Source organism: Marmota monax, unplaced genomic scaffold, assembly GCF_021218885.2.
Source record: "Marmota monax isolate L192 unplaced genomic scaffold, Marmota_monax_Labrador192_F-V1.1 WCK01_AAM20220418_F8-fsc00035, whole genome shotgun sequence".
NCBI lineage: Eukaryota > Metazoa > Chordata > Mammalia > Rodentia > Sciuridae > Marmota > Marmota monax.
Window position 1 is genome coordinate 9769778 of NW_026691961.1, and position 18268 is coordinate 9788045.

The window sequence follows — 18268 nt, forward strand, 5'->3', positions numbered from 1 at the left end:
TGATGCTGGGATGATCCCCTTAAAGCGCTTAGCAGAGGGCCTGTGCAGATTGCTTCTTCTTTCACTTAGGGGGACCTTTATCCTTTTAATGGGGTGGGGGGTAGTCATGCTTAAGGACAAGCCTCCTTCAAAGGCCTATTGTCTCACCTGTTTTCTCTATTTCATTTATCTCTATTTGAAACTTTATTTCTACTTGTTATAGCAAATAATAAGTAGAAATAAAATTTGCTGGCCACCCATCTCTGCCGCAGTTTGGCTGGGCACAAATAACTGAGCCACCACAAAGCCTTGTAGGTTCAAACAGCAACTCTTTATTCCCCAACTCTCACTGGCACTGCACACACACTACACGGGAACACACACCTTCCACCTTCCACCGGGCTGTGCGGAGCAGCCCTATTCCCGGAGCAGCCCTATTCCCGGAGCAGGGTCCATATACAACTCAATCAATCCAGCATCACAGCAATTATATACAGCTTAACTCAAATCATCATCTCAATAGTTCGCTGGCATCACCTTTCAACCATTCCCTCTGGCAATATGCCAGGCGTCATTCTGACTTGGCTGTGGCTCTCAACACATCTCCTCTTAGTTCTTGGCACCAGAACCAGTCCTCCAACCTTCCCCTGCCCCAAGTCTGAAAAGTCATAAACTACAGGGCTGCCAGACTATTCAATGCTTGTGCTGTCATTGAACACTCCTGGGTATGAACAGCACTGGGAGAGGGCCTAGTACCTGGTGAGGCCCAACGCCCAGAGCTGGGGGCTGCAGCCCACTTCCATGCACCCATTCTTTGCCTTAGAATCTCTGGCAGCCATGGCTGTGATCAAACTGGAACTTTTGAGGTCCTTGGGTTGTCCCCAGGGGGCCTAGGAAGTAGGCCTTCAGCTGTGGAGGGCTATTTCTGCCAGCCCACTTTCAGGGCAGGCCCCCTTCCAACTTCCAGTTCCTCAAAGTTTGATTCACAATGATTTAAAAACAGAAAACAGCAGCCACGGTGATGCATGCCTGCAATCCCAATGACACTGGAAGCTGCCGCCAGAGGATGGCTTGAGCCCAGACACTGGGGGAGCTCAGGAACCTGGCAACATAGGGAGACTATCTTTAAAAATAAAATAAAATAATAAAAATAAGACTGAGTGTCCGTGGTGCACGCCTGTTATCCTAGCCACTAGGGATACTGAAACAGGAGGATTGCAAGTTTCAGACCAGCCTGAGTAACTTAATGGGGACCCTGTCCCAAATTTTAAAAAATAAAAATAAAAAAGTCTGGATGTAGCTCAGTGGTATAGCACTTGCCTACAGCATGAGCCAGGCCCTGGATTTGATCACTGGCACTTTAAAAAATAAACAAGAAATATTTTTAATTCAACAGCATGTTTCTAATGGACATTTTACTGTGTGGAGAAGGGCAATAATATAAATGCAAAATAATATAAATAAGCACAGTTAGCAGATAAACGGTCAGGCTGTGTTGTCAGGGAATTCAGGACTGCAATCCAATCCTACTCTGCCAGCCTCCACCAATGTAAAATGGGATAATAATAACAGCTTCTGTCTCCTTGGGGGAAATAAGCACTAGCTGAGAAAATGCACGTGAAGTGATTAGCCCGCGGCCTACTCATTTTTTCATAGCAGCAAAACACCACACACACACACACACACACACACACACACACGCACACACGCACACACGCACACGCGCGGGGCGGGGGGGGGGGGCTCGCTCCTGTGTGGTGTTTGGCATTTTTCAAGGCAGCTCTCTGGGACAAAAGGAAGCCTCTGGAGGAAAAGGGCCAATACTCCCCATTCAGCCAGGGCTCACAGAGACATAACAGCCCACCGAGCTCTGAGCCAAAGCGCTGGGAGGGGCCTCTGTCGCGGAGGAAAAATTCAGACTGGATTCCCGGGTCGCGTTCGCACTTCCAGGAGAGTGCCGCGCTCGCCCCCGTGCGTCCGGCAGCCGCAACAACACCCAGAAGCGGGCCCCGCCCATACTCTCCCAGAAAGGCGAGCTCACTCTCACAGGGACGCTAGAAAGGTGAGGAAACGACGACCTCAAATGGAAACGTGGAGAACTTAACGAGGAAGAGATGGCTGTGATGGCGCTTCTGGGGAACTGCCACTTTGTGGTTGCATGGTGTTCGCCATGTTGTGCATTTACGTCTTCTGTGCTCTTCTCTATGAATGCCGTGTTTTACCCTTGCATAAAGTTTTACCCTCTGCGTAAGGCAGGTGGGTGGGGAGAAGGGGTTAATGGGGGTCAGCTTTGCACAGTGTGAGTGCCTGGGGACTGCTCCAAGGGCGTCCGAGAAGCAACTGAAAAGCTGAAGCTCAGGTTTGGGCTAAAGAGCTACCCAGAGCAGAGGAGCTGGTGATCCAAGGGGCCAACAACACAGCTGTGGGCGCAGAAGTGTCTGCCCACAGGCGCCTGGCTGCCCCCACCCCCAGCTGTCCTCCCAGATTCACATCCTCACAGGTGCCGCTGAGGTCAAGCAGCTGATTGGGAGTCCCTTAACACTGGCTGTGCCATCTTAGGGAATGCACTTCCAGAACCTTGATCCCGCACTTCCTGCAGACCAGCTGTCTCTTTGCCCTTGGCTCCCACCCTAGCCCCTCAACATTGCTCCTCTGTTCAGAGGCTAGACTCTGTCCCCCTTAGGCCAGGGTACTGGGTCACCCAGGCCAGGGCTCTTTCAGGGATTCCCTGGCCCTCTAGTCCTTGTGTTCTCAAGCTAGCTCTGCCAGGGTGGAGCTGGGAGTGAGCCAGGGCATTGACTGCAGGGGGCCGGGGGCAGGAATTGTGGTATTGCAGGTCCTACGCAGCCCTCAGGCAGGCCCATGGAGCCATGAGGCATTTTCCACAGGCCCATGCCAGCACCCAGGCAGCCTGGCAGTGGCCAAGCAGGAACTCAATCTGCACCTCCTGCATGGCCCCTACCAGTTTTCCCACCTGCCTCCTCCTGGGCCAAGATTCCCTGCCACCCTGCGGGAGCCCTGGGTGTCTACATGTCTGGGTGTCTGGGTCTGCACAGGGGGTCCTTGGCTCTCCCAAGTTTGAAGCAGTCTGGCACACTGGACCTGTAGCCTGCCCAGAAGAGTGCGGAGTGAGGGGCTGGGATCGTGGCTCAGCACCACATAAAAATAAATAAATAAAATAAAGGTATTATGGGGCTGGGGATGTGGCTCAAGCGGTAGCACGCTCGCCTGGCATGTGTGTGGCCTGGGTTCGATCCTCAGCACCACATACAAACAAAGATGTTGTGTCCACCAAAAACTAAAAATAAATATTAAAATTCTCTCTCTCTCTCTCTTTAAATAAATAAATAAATAAAGGTATTATGTCCAACTACTTCTAAAAAATAAATGTTTTTCTTTTTTTTTTTTTTTAAGAGTGTGGAATGACAGAGAGCAGGGGAGCTGGACCTGGGGGCCCTTGGACTGCCCAGGTTCAGACTCCAGCCCCATCACTTAGGAGTTGTGCCGTCTGAGGCAGATACCGTTTTCCCCTCCCTACCTGTTTCCCCATGTGTAAAACGAGGATTGGTCCTAATAGCCCCCAATCCCTGGTGCTCCTGCTGTTTTCATATCAGAGGAGAGTGACAGCTTCAGAAAGGCCAGATTCCTACCCAAGGTCCCTGAACGGATCTCGTGGGTATTTGCACACCACCTGAACCCAGGGCCCAGCTTCTGCTAACCACCAGGCCATTCAGTTGCCTTTCATGGGGAGACTAGGGAACCAGTGCCTGTAGCCACAGCGCAGTGGCCTGGCAGGAAAGTCTCCCCAGGGAGTTCTAGTACATCATTCCAACTGCCCTGGGCTCTTATGCAGTGGTCCCTCCCCATAACTATGGAAAGTTCAGCCTCCTGGACAGCAAGCAGGACAGGAGGAGGGCATGTGGGGTACTGTGCTGAGGCTATGGCTGAGGTTGAACCCACAGGGGGCCTGGTACAAAGGTGGTCTGTGGGCTGGGCCTGTAGCTCAGTGGCAGAACGCTTGCCTAGCAGGTGTGAGGCACTGGGTTCAATCCTCAGCACCACATAAAAATTAACAAATAAAATAAAGGCATTCTGTCCATCTACAACTATAAAAAAATTTCTTTTTTAAAAGGTGGGTCTGTGAGGGGTATAAGCATGGCCACATGACCTCTCGTGGGTGTCAGCCCTGGGTGGGAGCCTCCTGGTCAGGGACAGAGCCACAGTCGGGTACAGCTCAGAGTGAGGGGCAGAGAGGAGGTGAAGGACCAGCTCAGTGCTGGGGCTGGTCTGTGGGTGAGGGGTGCCTGGCACTAGCCCTGCCATCTACCGGCAGCAGAATGAACCCTGTAGAGGAGGCAGGCTCAGGAGCCTCGTGCTTCAGGACTCCCCCGAGGCCTTTCCTCACTGTAGCCATTCTCCAGACATCCTCCTGCCTGGCTGCCAGGTTGGGCACATGTGCCTCCTCAGCCAGTGTGCCAGGCATGGCAGGCTGGCCCGGGGATGGGCTGAGCAGACAGGGTGTGGGGCCTCTGGACTTGGTCTATGGGCTGGGGGCTGAGCAATGCCATCCCCTGCCAGCTCAGTGGGGTCCACAGACTCCTTGGGGGCACCTCCACTCCACCCCAGCTCTTCCAGGGTTTGCCTCTGCTGTGTACTCTGTACTTCTCTCTCTGCCAGGCTCTCTATGTCAGCCTGGCTCTAGGCCCCTCTTTCCAACCTCCTCCAAGAATGAGGGCTGCAGCCAGTCCCCAGGCACTCTCTGCAGCCAGTGCTACACATTCTAAGTAGTGGACCCTGAGTTTGTTCCCCAAGGTTAAAGTCAGTGCTGACAGCTGAGGTAAGACAGGAGGGAGGCCCACCTAGGGATGGGCCTGGGCCTGAGGTCCAGAAACAGCAGGATTCACCCAGCATGGTGGTACACACCTACAATCCTAGCCACTGAGAAGGCTGAAGCAGGAGGATTGGAAAATTTTAGTGGGGGAAAAAATTAAAAAGGACTGAGTCTGCAACTCAGTGGTAGAGTACCCTGGGTTAAATCCCCAGAGTGAAAAAGAAAGAAAGAGAAGGAAGGCAGGGAAGGAAACAGCAGGACTCGGACAAGCTGAGCGTGGGGTAACCGGTGTCTGTGTGTCCTGGTCTCCTGAGGCCGTCTATGTAGTCTCAGGATCAGACCAGAGAGCAGCTGAACTCTTGTGGACATGGCTGCCCTTAGCTGGGCATCTGATACACTGTTGCCTCCCTGCAGAGTTTGAAACACTCTGTCACTGCCCCTTTCTCTGGGTAACACAGTAACTCTTTCGGCAGCTTCCCTGACAGACATGCCCACACTTCTGGTTCTGGCTCCCACCCTGCCCCCAGCTGTGTTTGGGTTGGGCCTAGGGTGTCACCCTGGCCCTTACCAGCTGCCAATGTGGGGCAGGTGGGGGAGACATCTGAGTCCTCCAGGCCTGGCGCCAGGACCCAAGTCACTGATAGGGTGGAGGAGCCTGGGGGGCCAGGTGGGAGGCCTCTCCTGTCAGCACCCATGATGGATGAGGGGTAGGGCCTGGAGGAGGGCCAGGGGGCTAGATGCTTGCTGAGGGGGAGAAGCAGGGGGGCTGGCCTCCTGGAGTCTTCAGAGTCTCTGCCTCTCACAACAAGGGTGTTTAAAGCTCCAAAGGGTGCCAAGCCTTCTCACTCCCTGGCATCATGGGCACCTGGGCCTTCCTCGCGGCCCTTTTCCTTCTCTGCCTGACTTCTGAGAGCCTACAAGGCGGTGAGAACTAGGTGGCTGGGAGGGGAGGGGAGGGTATGGGCAGCTGCAATTGGGGCTGGGGGTCAGGTCAAGTAGGGCATGGGCTAGTGCTGGGGTTCCAGAGCCAGCAAGGGTCAGAGTGTGAGAAGCCTGGGTGACAGGGAGTTTGGATGGGAGATTCAAGGACTGAGGGACCAAAGCCTTGGTCTTGCTCCCCCTCGGCCAGGGGCCAGCCCTGAGCAGCAGCCCCCTCCTCCCCTAGGGCTGCTCCTACTCCCTCCTGGCCCACAGAAAGCTAAGAAGCCAGTCTTAGTCAGGGGATAGGGCCCATCTCTCCCATTCCATGGGGTCTGGGAGGTCTCTGGGGATGGCCCCAGGTGCTACCCAGCTCTGGGACTCCAGATGTGGGGCCCAGGAAAGCATGGGGTCCCTCCCTGTCTTCCTGGCAGCAGTACTATCAACCGTCAGCTCAAGGGTAGAGAATACAGACACCTTGGGCTCTGAAGAGTTGGGATTTTTTTTTTTCCTCTAAGAACATGGCAAAGTTATTTGAAGCTGGTCTTGAGGGCAGGCTGTGACAGGAGAGGGGTGGCATGTCCCCAAGAGGCAATTGGGACAGGAGAGGGACTAGGTAAGCTTCAGAAGCTCAGGGGCTGGGGGAGTGGGGCTTAGTGTCATGGACAGGTCTTCACTTCTGGGGTGCTAAGGGTGGATGGGGGTGCTCCATGAGCCATGGTGCATTCAAGGTGCCAAGGGAGAGGTGGAGGGGCTTGGGACAGGAGGGGGTGGTGAGAGTTCCAGGAATGGAGGAGAGTCCAAAGACCCTCCAAAGAACTGCAATACACGGTGGCACATGCCTGTACTCCCAGCAACTCAGGAGGCTTATGGGGGAGGGTTTAAAATTCAAGGTCAGCCTCATCAACTTAGGCCCAACAACTTAGTGAAATCCTGTCCCAAAATAAAAAATAAAAAGTGCTGGGGATGTGGCTCAATGGCAAAGTACTTCTGGATTCAATCCATAGTACCCCCCCACCCCGCCAAAACAAAAAAAAAGAAAGAAAAGGAATGAGACCCTCAAAACTAAGATTGGAGGGGAGAAGTATACGAACTGATGAGGAAAAGGGCAAAATGGGCTGTCCCCAGCCCCTCAGAGATACGGCTTAAACACCTTCCTCCATATCCAGGGACCCCAGCTTCAGCTCATCTGCCATCAGACTGCCTACCTGGCTCTCTGTCCTTACCCCTCCTGTGACCAGCAGGCAACTGAGCCCCAGAGAGGGAGGGGTGGCGTGCACATTTGTCCCTCTTTGCCCCTTCCTAAGTTACCCACTTTCTCCCTGATCCCACAGGCTTTGGGAGCCCAAATGGCTACCGACAAGGTAACACAGACTGAGGGGTGGGCATGGCAGGCTACTCCCTGTCCTCCAGGAGGGTGCACTGCACCCCAGTTCCTGCCTCTCCTGCCAGGCTGGATTCAACCTCTCATTTCCTTCACAGGCTACGGCACCTCCAGTGGGCTGGGAGCAGGTGAGGACCAGGTCAAGAGATGGGGAGTCTGAGGAACAGGGGCAAGATGCTTCCTCCCTCCCAGCTGGGAAAGAGGAGACGGGCAGGCAATCATCTTAGAAACCTAAGGGGACAGAACTGACCTCCTCTTGTCCCCAAGCTGAGAAGAAGGAAGGAAGGAAGGAGGGAGGGTTTGCTTAGAGGCTTCTGGCAAGTGACACTCTACCTTTCTCTGATCTGAGCAGAGTCCCCAAGGCCTGTTGCTCAGAATGGCTATGGGCCCAGAGGTGGGGTTCTGGGGAGCCCCTGACTCAGGGGCTCCTGGGTTTCTCCCCCAGGCTTCAGAGGGGGCGCTAGCCGATAATCCCAGCAGTATGGGAGACTAAGGATCACAAGTTCAAGGCCAGCCTCAGCAATTTAGTGAGGCCCTAAGCAACTTAGTGAGACCTTGTCTCAAAAAAAAAAAAAAAAAAAAGGCTGGGTATGTGGCTCTATGGTAAAATGCCCCTGGATCCAATCCCTGGTATCAAAAATAAATTTAAAAAGAGGGGGTGCTAAATGTGAGGATGCAGTTGAGCCCTGCTCTGGCTCAGCTCTCTTTCTCCTCATCTTTCTCTCATACCCCACCTTAATCTGTCTCCTCAGGATTTGGGAAGGGGAATCAGCTAAGATCCCAGCCAGGTGAGAGTGGGGAGTCCAGGGGTCACCCCCAGGGGGTCCTCAGAAGAGAGGGACAGCACTGAATAGTTGTGGGGACAGGGAGACTTTCAGGTGTGCTGGTTTCTGGCTTGGTCCAACCTCAGCTGGGACCCCGCACATCTCCAGCTCATGTCCCCTTCTCCTCACAGGCCCTCCAGCTCAGAAGGGCTATGGAGCAGGTAGAGGTGGGACGGGGGGCAGCCTGGAGCCAGAACTAGAGGGATGTTCCTGGGAGGGGGGCTTCTGAGACCATCAGCTGATCCTCATCCCTCTCAGGCACTGGAGGGAGTGTGAAACCTCAGAGGCCAGGTGAGTCTGCCTCAGACACTGCCTGTCCCTCCACACCTCTGTGAACCTCCCACATTCTTCCTGACTCCCCCTTGCCCTGTCTCCCTAGGGTATGGAAACAGGTATAGGCTGGGAGCAGGACCCATTCCAGGTGCTGCAGCCCAGCCAGGTGAGGTGGTTCTGGGGGTGTGGCTGGTCCCAGGCCTCAAGGAAGGAAAAACTGGTGGTTCAGAGAAAGTGGGCAAGAGGGGACTCAGGGTTTCTGATGTCCAGTGGGGAGGGGAAAACAGGTCCCCCGCAGGGACCCAGATACCCCCACTTCCCCCAGGCTCTTAGCTCAGAATGGCTATGGAACGGGGACTCTGGGAAGGAGGCTGGGTCTCTGGCCTCCCTTCATCTCTCATTTCTCTCCCCAGGCTTTGGAGCGGGTATGAAGCCCCAGAAGCCAGGTAAGAGCCTGCTCCATGCCTGTCCTCTCTCAAGCTCTCGCCACCTTTGTCTCTCTCCTTTTGAAGCTCTAGTCCCTTCCTTATTCTTCCCTCTGGCTCTGCCTCCCAGGATATGGAACTAGGATGGCAGCTGGAGCCTTCCCAGGGGTGGGAGCCCTGCCTGGTAAGGACATCTGGGACCCGGAGGGGAGAGAGTTGGGTGGTGGAGGGAGGGCAGGAGCTCAGCCTCTCCATTTATCCCAAGCCTGGGAGCAGTTGGGAAACCTCCAAAGCCAGGTGCAGGGGAGCCCTGCCTTGCCCATGTCTTGACTCCATCCTGCTCATTTCTGTCTATGCCCCCCCTCGTCAGCACACCCCAAGCCTTACAGCCCTCACTTTCTCTCCAAGCTTTGAGGGCAATCATGCTTCTCCAGGAGCGGAAACCCTGCCAGATGAGGGTAGCTGAGGTAGGGCTCAGGAAGGCACAGGGGAGGAAGGTGCAGGATCCCACCCTCACCTGGTGTGGTGGCACAGGCCTAATCCTAGTGACTCAGAAGGCTGAGGCAGGAGGATTGCAAATTACAAACAGCCCCAGCAATTGTGCAAGGTCCTGTCTCGAAATAAAAATTTTAAAAGGTCCAGAGATGTGGCTCAGTGGTAGAGCATCCTACCAATGAATACTGGGGATTCATTCCCCAGTACTGAAAAAAAGAAAAAAGAAAGAAATTCTCCATTTTTATTTTTTGGGGAGGGGGCAGTTGGGGTCAATATCAATGTCAAACTCTTTCTGTCTCTCCCAGCCTGGGAGGGTGTGCAAGACCTCCGAAGGCAGGGGAGCAGAGGGCCCTGCCTTTGCTGTATTGTCTCTGTGCCCCCATCTCTCCTCGTCCCCATCTCTGCCACTGTGTTACAGGTCCCTTAATTGGCCTGCTGATGCCCTTCCAGAGTTTGGGATGTGGTCTTGGGACTAGGGAGGGGTTTCCAAGCTGCCTGGTAGTCATGCTCCCAGAGGCAAGAGCTGCTGGGGACATGGCACACAAAGGCCTGAGACAGGGACACCACAAGAACTATCTAAACCACCATGGGGGCTGGGGATGTGGCTCAAGCGGTAGCGCGCTCGCCTGGCATGTGTGTGGCCCAGGTTCGATCCTCAGCACCACATACAAACAAAGATGTTGTGTCCACCGAGAACTAAAATAAATAAATAAATATTAAAATTCTCTCTCTCTCTCTCTCTAAAATAAAAAAAAAAATAAAAAATAAAATAAACCACCATGGCCTGGCCCACACTGGCCTGGCTCCAGCCTCTGTCTCTCTCTCCTCACAGACCCTGCCTCAGAACAGCCATGCACTTGGTAGGGGAGGGTGGGGTGAAAGGGGGTCTGGGCTCAGGGCTCAGGGCTCCCTTACCTCAGGACTCCCTCTCTTAAGCATTGACGCAGGTGTGAAACCTCAAAAGTCAGGTGCTCCCTGCTCTGTCCCAACATACCTGTCTGCTGCCCCTCATGTACTTGGCCGGGCCTCCCCTGCCTCTTTCCTGCTCCATCTCCCAGGGTTTGGCAACGGCAATGGGCTTGGAGTCCAGCCAGTAAGGGAGGAGGGAAGAGGTGGACCTAGGGGAAGTCAGGACCTGAGAGATTAGAAACTTGATTTCTGGGGGAAGAATAGTGGGTTGGGTGGGATCTGCCAACCAACCAACATGGCTCAGCCCCTCTGCATCTTCCCCTAGGTCTGGGAGGAGGCGTGAAGTCTCAGAAATCAGGTGAGCAGAGACCTGATCTCCCTGCCTCCTCCTTGGCTCCATCTATGGCCTTGTCCCACCTCCACCAAGTCCTCCCTAATCCTCTCCTTACATACCACTTTCCTTCCAGGATTTGCCAATGGAAATGCCCTGGGGGCCCAGCCAGGTAAGAGCAGGAGGGAGAGGCAGGGCCTCCCAGCTAGGCTTCTAGAGATTCACCCAATCAATCCCAATCAATCTCCAGAGCACATCACTGACCAAGTTGGCTGAGGCCTGTGGATGGCATGCACATTGGATTTGGCCACTTGGAGGCCACCAGGGATGTGTAAGAAAAGGGTTGGATGGGTAGCAAAAGCAAGAAGGGCCTGGGGAGCCTACAAGCCATGTGTCTCCCCCACCTTCTCACACCTGTCCATGTCTGGACCCACTGGGCCCACCCCACAGGCCAAGAACCAAATATTCAATTGCAGACCATGGTCAGGATTGGGAGAAAATCCAGAGTGAGAGGCAGGTCCAGGGGGAAGGGCAGAGGAAGCCAGAGGCTGGCCAGTCCTAGCCATATTCCCACCTTGGTGCCACTCTGATTTCCTGTGTCTACCCTTCTTTGTAGGTTCTGCAGTTCTGAGTGGCTTTGGAGCAGGTAAATAAGGGATGGGATGGTGGAGGGGAGCCCAAGGCTGGGTTTCTGGCAGGAGTACCAGACACAAAAAACCCCTCACCTGCTCGTCTCTCCCCCAGGCTTTGGATGGGGTGGAAAACTCCAGAAGCCAGGTAAGGCCATCACTGGGCCTGTCTCTGTCTTACTTTATCTACCTGCACTGCACTCCTCAAGGTCCTGGATCTCCCTTTATGCTCCTTTGCTCTGTGTCCCCAGAATTTGGAGTCAGGAATGGACTGGGAGCTGTGGCCTTCCCAGGAGCTGGAGCCCAGCCAGGTGAGGCACTGTGGTTGTGGGAGCATGGGGTTTCCATAGTAGGGGTGCTGATGCAGAGGCATGACAGTCTCCTTTTCCCCAGACCTGTGGGAGGGTTAATACCCCAGAAGCCAGGCAAGGCCCAACCCCTCACCACCCAGCTTCTTCTCATGCAACAAGCATTCATTCAACAAACCAACCCATGGACCACACCTGTTCTGTGCCAGCCAGGGCTGGAACTGGTCCTCTCAGAACCCAGAGCCCACTGGGGAGGCAGACAGAATGACAATGTGGAATACAGTACAGGCCAAGGCTGCCCATGAGGGCTGCCTGGGAACTCTGTGTCCCCAGAATTTGGGAAAGAGGGAGCCACAGCCAAGTTGGAGAGAGGTGACCAAGGCACATTGAAAAATTGGTGAGGGCTTGACTGGGCACTGAAGAGAGGCCCATAGAAAAAGGATACAGGCTCTAGAAATAGCTCAGGTGCATGTGGCAGGAGCTAGTCATAATGAGGGGAGGCCACTTTTCTGGCTGGTCAATGGGTGGTAGTGACACTCAACGAACCAGGAAGTTGGATATGTCATCTGGGATACCAGAGGGGCTGTCAAGGGCCCACCACAGAAGGCTGGGGACCATCACCTTCCAGGGAATGAGCAGAATAAGGGACCTAGAAAGGGCCTAAGAAACAGGAGGGAAGACCAGAAAGTGAGGGGTGGCAGAGGTCCAGGAAGGATAATGGTGGGGAGCATCAGGGGCACATTGGATTTGGCCACTTGGAGGCCACCAGGGATGTGTGAGAAAAAGGTAGCAAAAACAAGAAGGGTGTGGGGACCCTATAAGCCATGTGTCTCCCCAACCTTCTCACACTACCCTGGACCACAGATGGCATGATGGGTGTTGGGGAGGGTCAGGAGTGGCAGCTGGAGTAGAGCTGGAGGGGCCAGGCATTGGGGTAGGACTTCAGAGACAGGCTGAGATCCTCAGAGCCCCTTTCTCTCCTTCCACCAGGACCTATAGTTCAAAATGGTTACGGACCAGGTAGGAGCAGTGCCAGGGTTCTAGGGAGGCCAGAGATGGGGACCGCCAGGGCCCTCACCTGCTACCTGTCTCCCCTCCAGGATATGGAGGGGGCATGAAGGCCCAAAAGTCAGGTGAGCCCTGCCCTAGCCAGTCTCTCTGCCTCCCCCATACCTCGACTTCCCTCCCCTCATTCACACAATCCTCCCTCTGTGGCCCAGGATTCAGGAACAGGCACAGGCTGGCAGCCCAGCCAGGTTCTGGGTGGGGTCTGGGGGTGGGGCCTGCACGTCCACAGCCTCTGCCCCCCAGGCCTCAGAGGTGCAGGGTTGGTGGTCTCCAGAATCCGTGGTTTCTGGTCTGACTCTGAAGAGGGCACCATAGGTCCTTTGCCCCCTGCTCATCCCTCCTATGTCCACAGGGCCCCTAGCTCAGAATGGCTACAGAGCAGGTACCAAGGGGCTGGGAGAAGCTGGAACCAGGATGCTAGGGTTCTGGGGTGGCTCTGAGATGGTCTCTCCTGGGTGCCTCACATTCCCCCTTCCCCTGACTCTTTGGAGAGGGTGTGAAACCTCAGATGGCTGGTGAGCTAACTCCTGCTTGTGTTTCTGCCAAAGTTCAGAGCTCTCTTCCCCCTCTCTTTCCACCCCCACCTGCCCCTCCCAGGGGTAATGGTGATGGGCTGGAGCCCAGCCAGGTGAGTGGTGAGGTCTGGCAGCCTACTTCTCCCATCCTGGACCTCAGGAGGGCAGTCAGTGAGAAATTTAGGGGTCTAGGAGGAAGGCTCAAGAACTCCAAGGCTCTAGCTTTGGCCAACAGGGGGACCTTCACCTCAACCTGACCCCAAGTTCCCCCTTCCTCTTTGCACAGGCCTGACAGTCCAGAACAGATTCACAACAGGTAGGGACAGGGATGAGTAGGGAATGGGGAAACTGATATGGGACCCCAGGACGCTTACCTGCAACTATGTCTCCACCAGGCTTTGGAGGGGTCATGAAGCCCCAGAAGCCAGGTGAGTCTTGCTGGGTCATCTCCGTCCATGCACCCCCAAAGCCATAAGTGCCCCACCACAGCTCCCTCCCTCTCTCTAGGGCATGGGAATGGGCTGGCAACCAGGGCCTTCCTTGCAAAAAGAGCCCAGTCAGGTGAAAAGACCTGGACAGAGCCCCCTAGAGGGTGAGGGCAGGGACCAGGAGGGCAGAGCCTGCTTGGATTGTAGCAGTTGGGGGTCTGGCCCTGAGCTCAGCCTCCATGTCTCCACAGGAAGGGCAGAAAGTAAGGGATCACCAGGGCCATGGGTGTGAGGGGATGACAGAGGCCTGGGGGGCCTGAAGTCTCAGAGCCAGATGAAGGTGCCCTCAATTAGCCCCTACCTGTCTCTGTGACTGCCTCCTGAATCCCCCACACCAACCCCAAGCCTGTTCCTGTTTCTCCCCCAGGTTACGGCAATAGAAACGGAATGGGAGCTGGCCTAGGTAAGGGCTGCTGGGCCTTGGCCCTGAGGTGGTGTTGGGAGGTGGGGCAGGCAGAGAGAAGAGCTGGGGACAGAGAAAGGGGCCAGTTAGGGGCTTGAGAAGAGGTGGCTAGACACATGTTAGCATCTCTCTCCTTCCCTACTTCTCAGAGTGGGGGTGAAACCTTAGAAGCCAGGTGGGAGAGCAGCCTTGTCCCTTTTCTCTCTGTCCCCATTGCCCTTGGCAATAAACAAACTAAGCTGGGTCTGTACCCTCACTCCTGCTTCATGAGTGGAAGGAAATTTGTGGGGGAAGCAAGGGTCACTGGGAGGGGAATTAGGGAGACACCAAGTGACCCTAGTCCTGGCCTCGTCACCCAGGCCCAGCTGTTGCATTTCCCTCTTCTGCACAGGCCCTGCAGCTCCAAATGGCCATGGACCAGGTAGGGGTGGAGCTGAGGCTGTGGGGAGGCCAGAGACGGGAACCTCATCTAGGGTCCTAACCTGGTCCCTGTCTCTCCTCCAGGCTGTGGAGGGGGTGCAAAGCCCCAGAAATCAGGTGAGCTCTGTTCTAGCCAGTCTCTCTGCCTCCCCCAAACCTTTTTTCCCTCTTTCACACCTACCTCCAACTCTGCCCTAGGATACAGGAATGGGAATGGGCTGGGGGCCCAACTGACCAGTGAGGGGGTTTCTGTCTGGGGTACCCTGTTACTGTCCCCTTCCAGACCTCCCAAGGGATGTCCAGGGGTTTCTCCAGGATTCTGGTTTGTGTACTGACCCTGAATGGGGGAACCACAAGCTATTCCTGCCCCAGCTTAGCTGGGGTATCAATGTCCTGCTTATCCCTCCCTCTCATAGGTCCCCCAGCTCAGAGTGTCTATGGAGCAGATACTGAGAGGCTGGGAGAGGCTGGGGCCGTGGCCAGGAGAAGGGAGGTGGGTCCCAGGCCCTGTCTGAGGGCCATTTTGCACCTTAGTCTTTCTCCCTCTACCCAGGCTCTTCAGTTCCCATAACTCTGGGCCAGGTGGGCATGGTTGGGCACAAGAAGGTTCCAGGGATATGGAGGAGAGGCCCATAGTGGGGGCATCCTGGGTCCCTCACCTCCTCTCCATCTCTTCTCTAGGTATTGGGGAAGGCACACAGCCCCAGAAGCCAGGTAAGCCCTTTCTCTCTACCTTCAGAAACTGCCCACTGCCCTTAAGGCCCTAGCCCTCCCCAGCCCACCTGACTCCACAGGTACAGGAATGGGCTGGGCGCAGGAGGCTTCCTGGGGAAAGGGGTCCAGTCAGGTGAGAGGGTAAAGAGAAGGGAAGGAGGGGCAAGGTAGTCCTGGGGAGGGACAAGATCTGCCTAGCTGCCATTCGAACCAGGTAAGTCCATTTCTGTTCCTCTTCCTGACTCTCCTATATCAGCCCCTTCCCTCATGGCCTGTTCTCCTCCCAGGGTACACACCAGGGAATGGCCAGGAGCTCCCACCAGGTGAGTGCAGGGGGCCTCAGCAGGGAAGAGAGAGAGAGGCAGAGGGTTCACTCCTAGGGAGGGGCTGTTGGTCTGAACAGGCCTCTGGCTTCTCCAGCCCTGGGTGTGGGCATGAAAGCTTGGAAGCCAGGCAAGTGAGGAAACTACCCATCTCCGTCCTATGCCTCTCCTGCCCCTGCTCCAGACCCCACCCCCATCCTGACCCTCACTTTCCTACTTTTCTTCTCCAGGATATGGCAATGGAAATGGGCTGTCGACCCAGCCAGGTGAGGCCACTGAATGGGCCCTTGGGGGATGACAGGTAGGGTGGGCAGACCGCAGGAGCTCTTGGCCTGTGTGACCCTTGGAACTAGGCTTTCCCCAGCCTGGCAGAGGTCTCCCCTTGGATGCTGTGTCTACCTAGCAGCCACCGCAAGTTGGTGGCTTGGTCTGGCCTGAGCCTCCTGGGCAGCCTATGGCACAGATGCCTCCAGCTCACTCCCCTCTCTCTTCCCTTCCCCCCACTAGGTCCTTGCAGTGGGGGAGTCATTCCACTGCTCCTCCCCAGGCCTCCCACTCCAGGAGTTCCTTCAGATAAAGGGGGTGGCTGGAGCCAGGAATCCCAGCCCTCTCCCCTAGTGCAGAATGGCAAGTTCCCAGGTCAGTGTAGAATATGACTGACGTGGGGGGCCACAGGGAGGTACTTGTCCTGGGAGGGCCTGGGCTTGGCTCTGTGTCCTGCTCTATCATGTCAGCTGACACCAAGGCAGTGACTTCTCACACACTGAATCAGCTGAGGAAAAACCTGGCTCTGGTCCTGGGCGTCTGCCTTTGTCCCTTGGCCCATGGCAGGCTGCAGCCTTCTCAAGCCCTGTGCTAGGCTCACTCCTGCTCCTGCCTCCCACCCCAACTTTCTTCCTAGCACCAACCCCAGCTATCCAGTGGGGCTTAAAACCTCAGAAAGCAGGTAGAAGTCTCTCTGCCCTCAGGCCCCACTTCTCAAAGGGACAAACCCTCCACTGGGCCTACAGCCCCTGTCTCCAAGCCAAATCAGGGTCCTCCTCCATCACTTTTTTTTTTTTTTTTTTAATGAGACAGGCTCTAAGTTGCTGAAGCTGGCCTCAAACTCCCAATCCTTCTGTTTAGGCACCTAAGGCTAGGGAGTCCCTCCTAGAATGGATCTTCCATCCCTCTTGCTATTTTCTAAGCTCTTTCCCCCTGGTTCTGTTGTCTCTGGATAGGGAGATTCCCTTCTTCCTTCTCAGAGTCCCTTAGGTTCATACTTGCTCCTCAAGGAGTTAGGGAAAGTCTCTGTCTTCCATCACTGACTTCCATTCCCCTCACAGGCTACCAGCCTCCCAGTGGCTCCGTACCAGGAGCAGAACAGGGTGAGGAGGCTCTTCAATGCACTCCTGCCTTGAGTCCCCCCTCACACTTCCACCTTCTCCCTACCTCTCCTGCCTTCTGTTTGCCCAGGAAGAGGGGAGGCAGAGGCTGGGCCATCCCTGACCCTTAGCTTCCTCTCCCCCAGGCTTTGGTGGTGGTGACCTCCAGCTGCAGGAAGTTGGTGAGCCCTCCTGGCCCGACCCTCAGGTGGAGCTGGCTTCTCCCTTATGGCGAGCCCCCTACTACTCCTCTCTCGTCTCTGCTGCTTTTTTAATTTTCCTTCACATATTTGCTACCTGCTGTGCCATAATGGTGGCTGGAACTGTGAGTGATCCTGTGTCAGGTGAGGGTCTGTCTGAAGTCATGGGAGAAGAAGGAGCAGCTTTAGAAGCTGCCCAGAGGGAAGTCAGAGGTTTCCAGAGGCAGCAGCCGGAATTTGAAGTTGCACTCTTGTTCCTGGACGAGGATGGTGGGAGAGACCAGGCAGTGGAGTAGCTGAGATGAGCCCTCTCCAAGTGGCCTCTGAGTTCTGAGTTAATCTGCCTACCTTTCCTATCACTAAAAGTTGGTCACCTGACTCCCCATGCCATCCCTGACTCCACCCTCCAATCTGTCTCCTGCAGGTTTGGGTTATGGGAATGATGCTCTGGGCACTGGGGTCTCCCTGGAGGCCTGCTGAAAGCAAGGTGTGGCAGGAGTCGGGGAACTGGGGTGGGGAATGGGTGTGCTGGGCCCAGGGCTTTTCTCTCTCTGAAGTTCTCTCTCCTCCTCCAGGGTTCCCTGAGGCCAACGACTTTAAGAATAGTGAGTCAACCCAAGGGTCAAGATGCAGCCCAGCAAGGGGAAGGGACAAGCCCAGTGGCTGGGCTGGAATAACTAGAATCTCCTCCAGGGCCTGCTGGGGAGGCTCTTGTGTACCCCAATGTGGGAGGCCATCCTGGCACGTGATTTGAGTTACCTCCCTGGCTGGGTGAGAGGTGCTTAAACACAGCTGTGTTAAAAGCATTTCCCACCCTTTCCCAGGTCCCAGGGCTTGTCCGTGCAGAGGCATGCCTGGCCACTGACCTGAAGACTCAATCATTGTCCTTGACCTTGGGATGCTGCCCCCCTTAACCTTCATTGGATGGGATTTTTCCCTGGAATTTTTTGTTCCGCAATAAAAGCTCACTCCCTGGCGTGCTCTCCCTCTCTCGCTAGTCTCTTCTGTAAACATTAGGTGGCTAGAGGCGGGAGCTAGGAGAAGCCATCTAGGAGCTGGTGTTAAAGATAATGACAGTCTGTCTCTTTAATTTAAAACTCCCTAGTAATTTCTTATGAACCTACCTTCTTTCATGAAGCCCGCGCTGGTCGTATGGCAGACCCCAAAGCAGCAGCTTCAGCCCCCTAAGCAGGCAGTGAGAAACAACTTGTGGGAGCCAAGGGTCTGGGAGTGGGTGGGCCTCCGAGGACATGGTGCGATGGGGTCTCCCAGGAGTCAAGCTCTGGTAGGCAGGGGTGCCTACACCATCTCTCCTCCTGCAGAGCTCCCACAGCACCCAAGATAGAGGGCACTCCCCCATCTGGGGGGGGGGCCCTCTAACCTGGGTGTCGGGGGTGGGGGGAAGCTCGGATACCAAGGCATCCAGGATAGCAGGCACTCCCCTCTCTACGGGGGAGGTCCCTCTAA

General features: G+C 55.4%; 1 protein-coding gene across 10 annotated transcripts; it reads left to right on the forward strand.

The window, feature by feature from the left end:
- Window positions 1-5619: 5619 nt before the first annotated feature.
- Grep1 (glycine rich extracellular protein 1) lies at window positions 5620-17784 on the forward strand. 10 transcript variants are annotated; one of them, XM_058572942.1, is made up of 29 exons: window positions 5620-5734; window positions 7063-7092; window positions 7211-7240; window positions 7865-7900; window positions 8068-8097; window positions 8195-8227; window positions 8316-8375; window positions 8623-8655; window positions 8765-8818; window positions 10364-10396; window positions 10506-10541; window positions 10986-11015; window positions 11114-11146; window positions 11250-11309; window positions 12297-12326; window positions 12407-12439; window positions 13176-13205; window positions 13285-13317; window positions 13745-13780; window positions 14172-14201; window positions 14285-14317; window positions 14882-14914; window positions 15202-15237; window positions 15468-15503; window positions 15745-15876; window positions 16748-16809; window positions 17226-17288; window positions 17377-17406; window positions 17626-17784. In XM_058572942.1, exons 1-29 carry the CDS (start codon window positions 5668-5670, stop codon window positions 17713-17715), a joined length of 1272 nt encoding a protein of 423 aa, XP_058428925.1. In that variant the 5' UTR covers window positions 5620-5667; the 3' UTR covers window positions 17716-17784. The 10 variants fall into 10 exon arrangements, 3 of the variants coding, with proteins under 3 accessions (XP_058428925.1, XP_058428948.1, XP_046281348.1); XM_058572965.1 differs by having other exon boundaries at window positions 16748-16783; XR_006847426.2 differs by lacking the exons at window positions 17377-17406; window positions 17626-17784 and adding an exon at window positions 14617-14693 and having other exon boundaries at window positions 16748-16783; window positions 17226-17284.
- The last annotated feature ends 484 nt before the right edge of the window (window positions 17785-18268 follow it).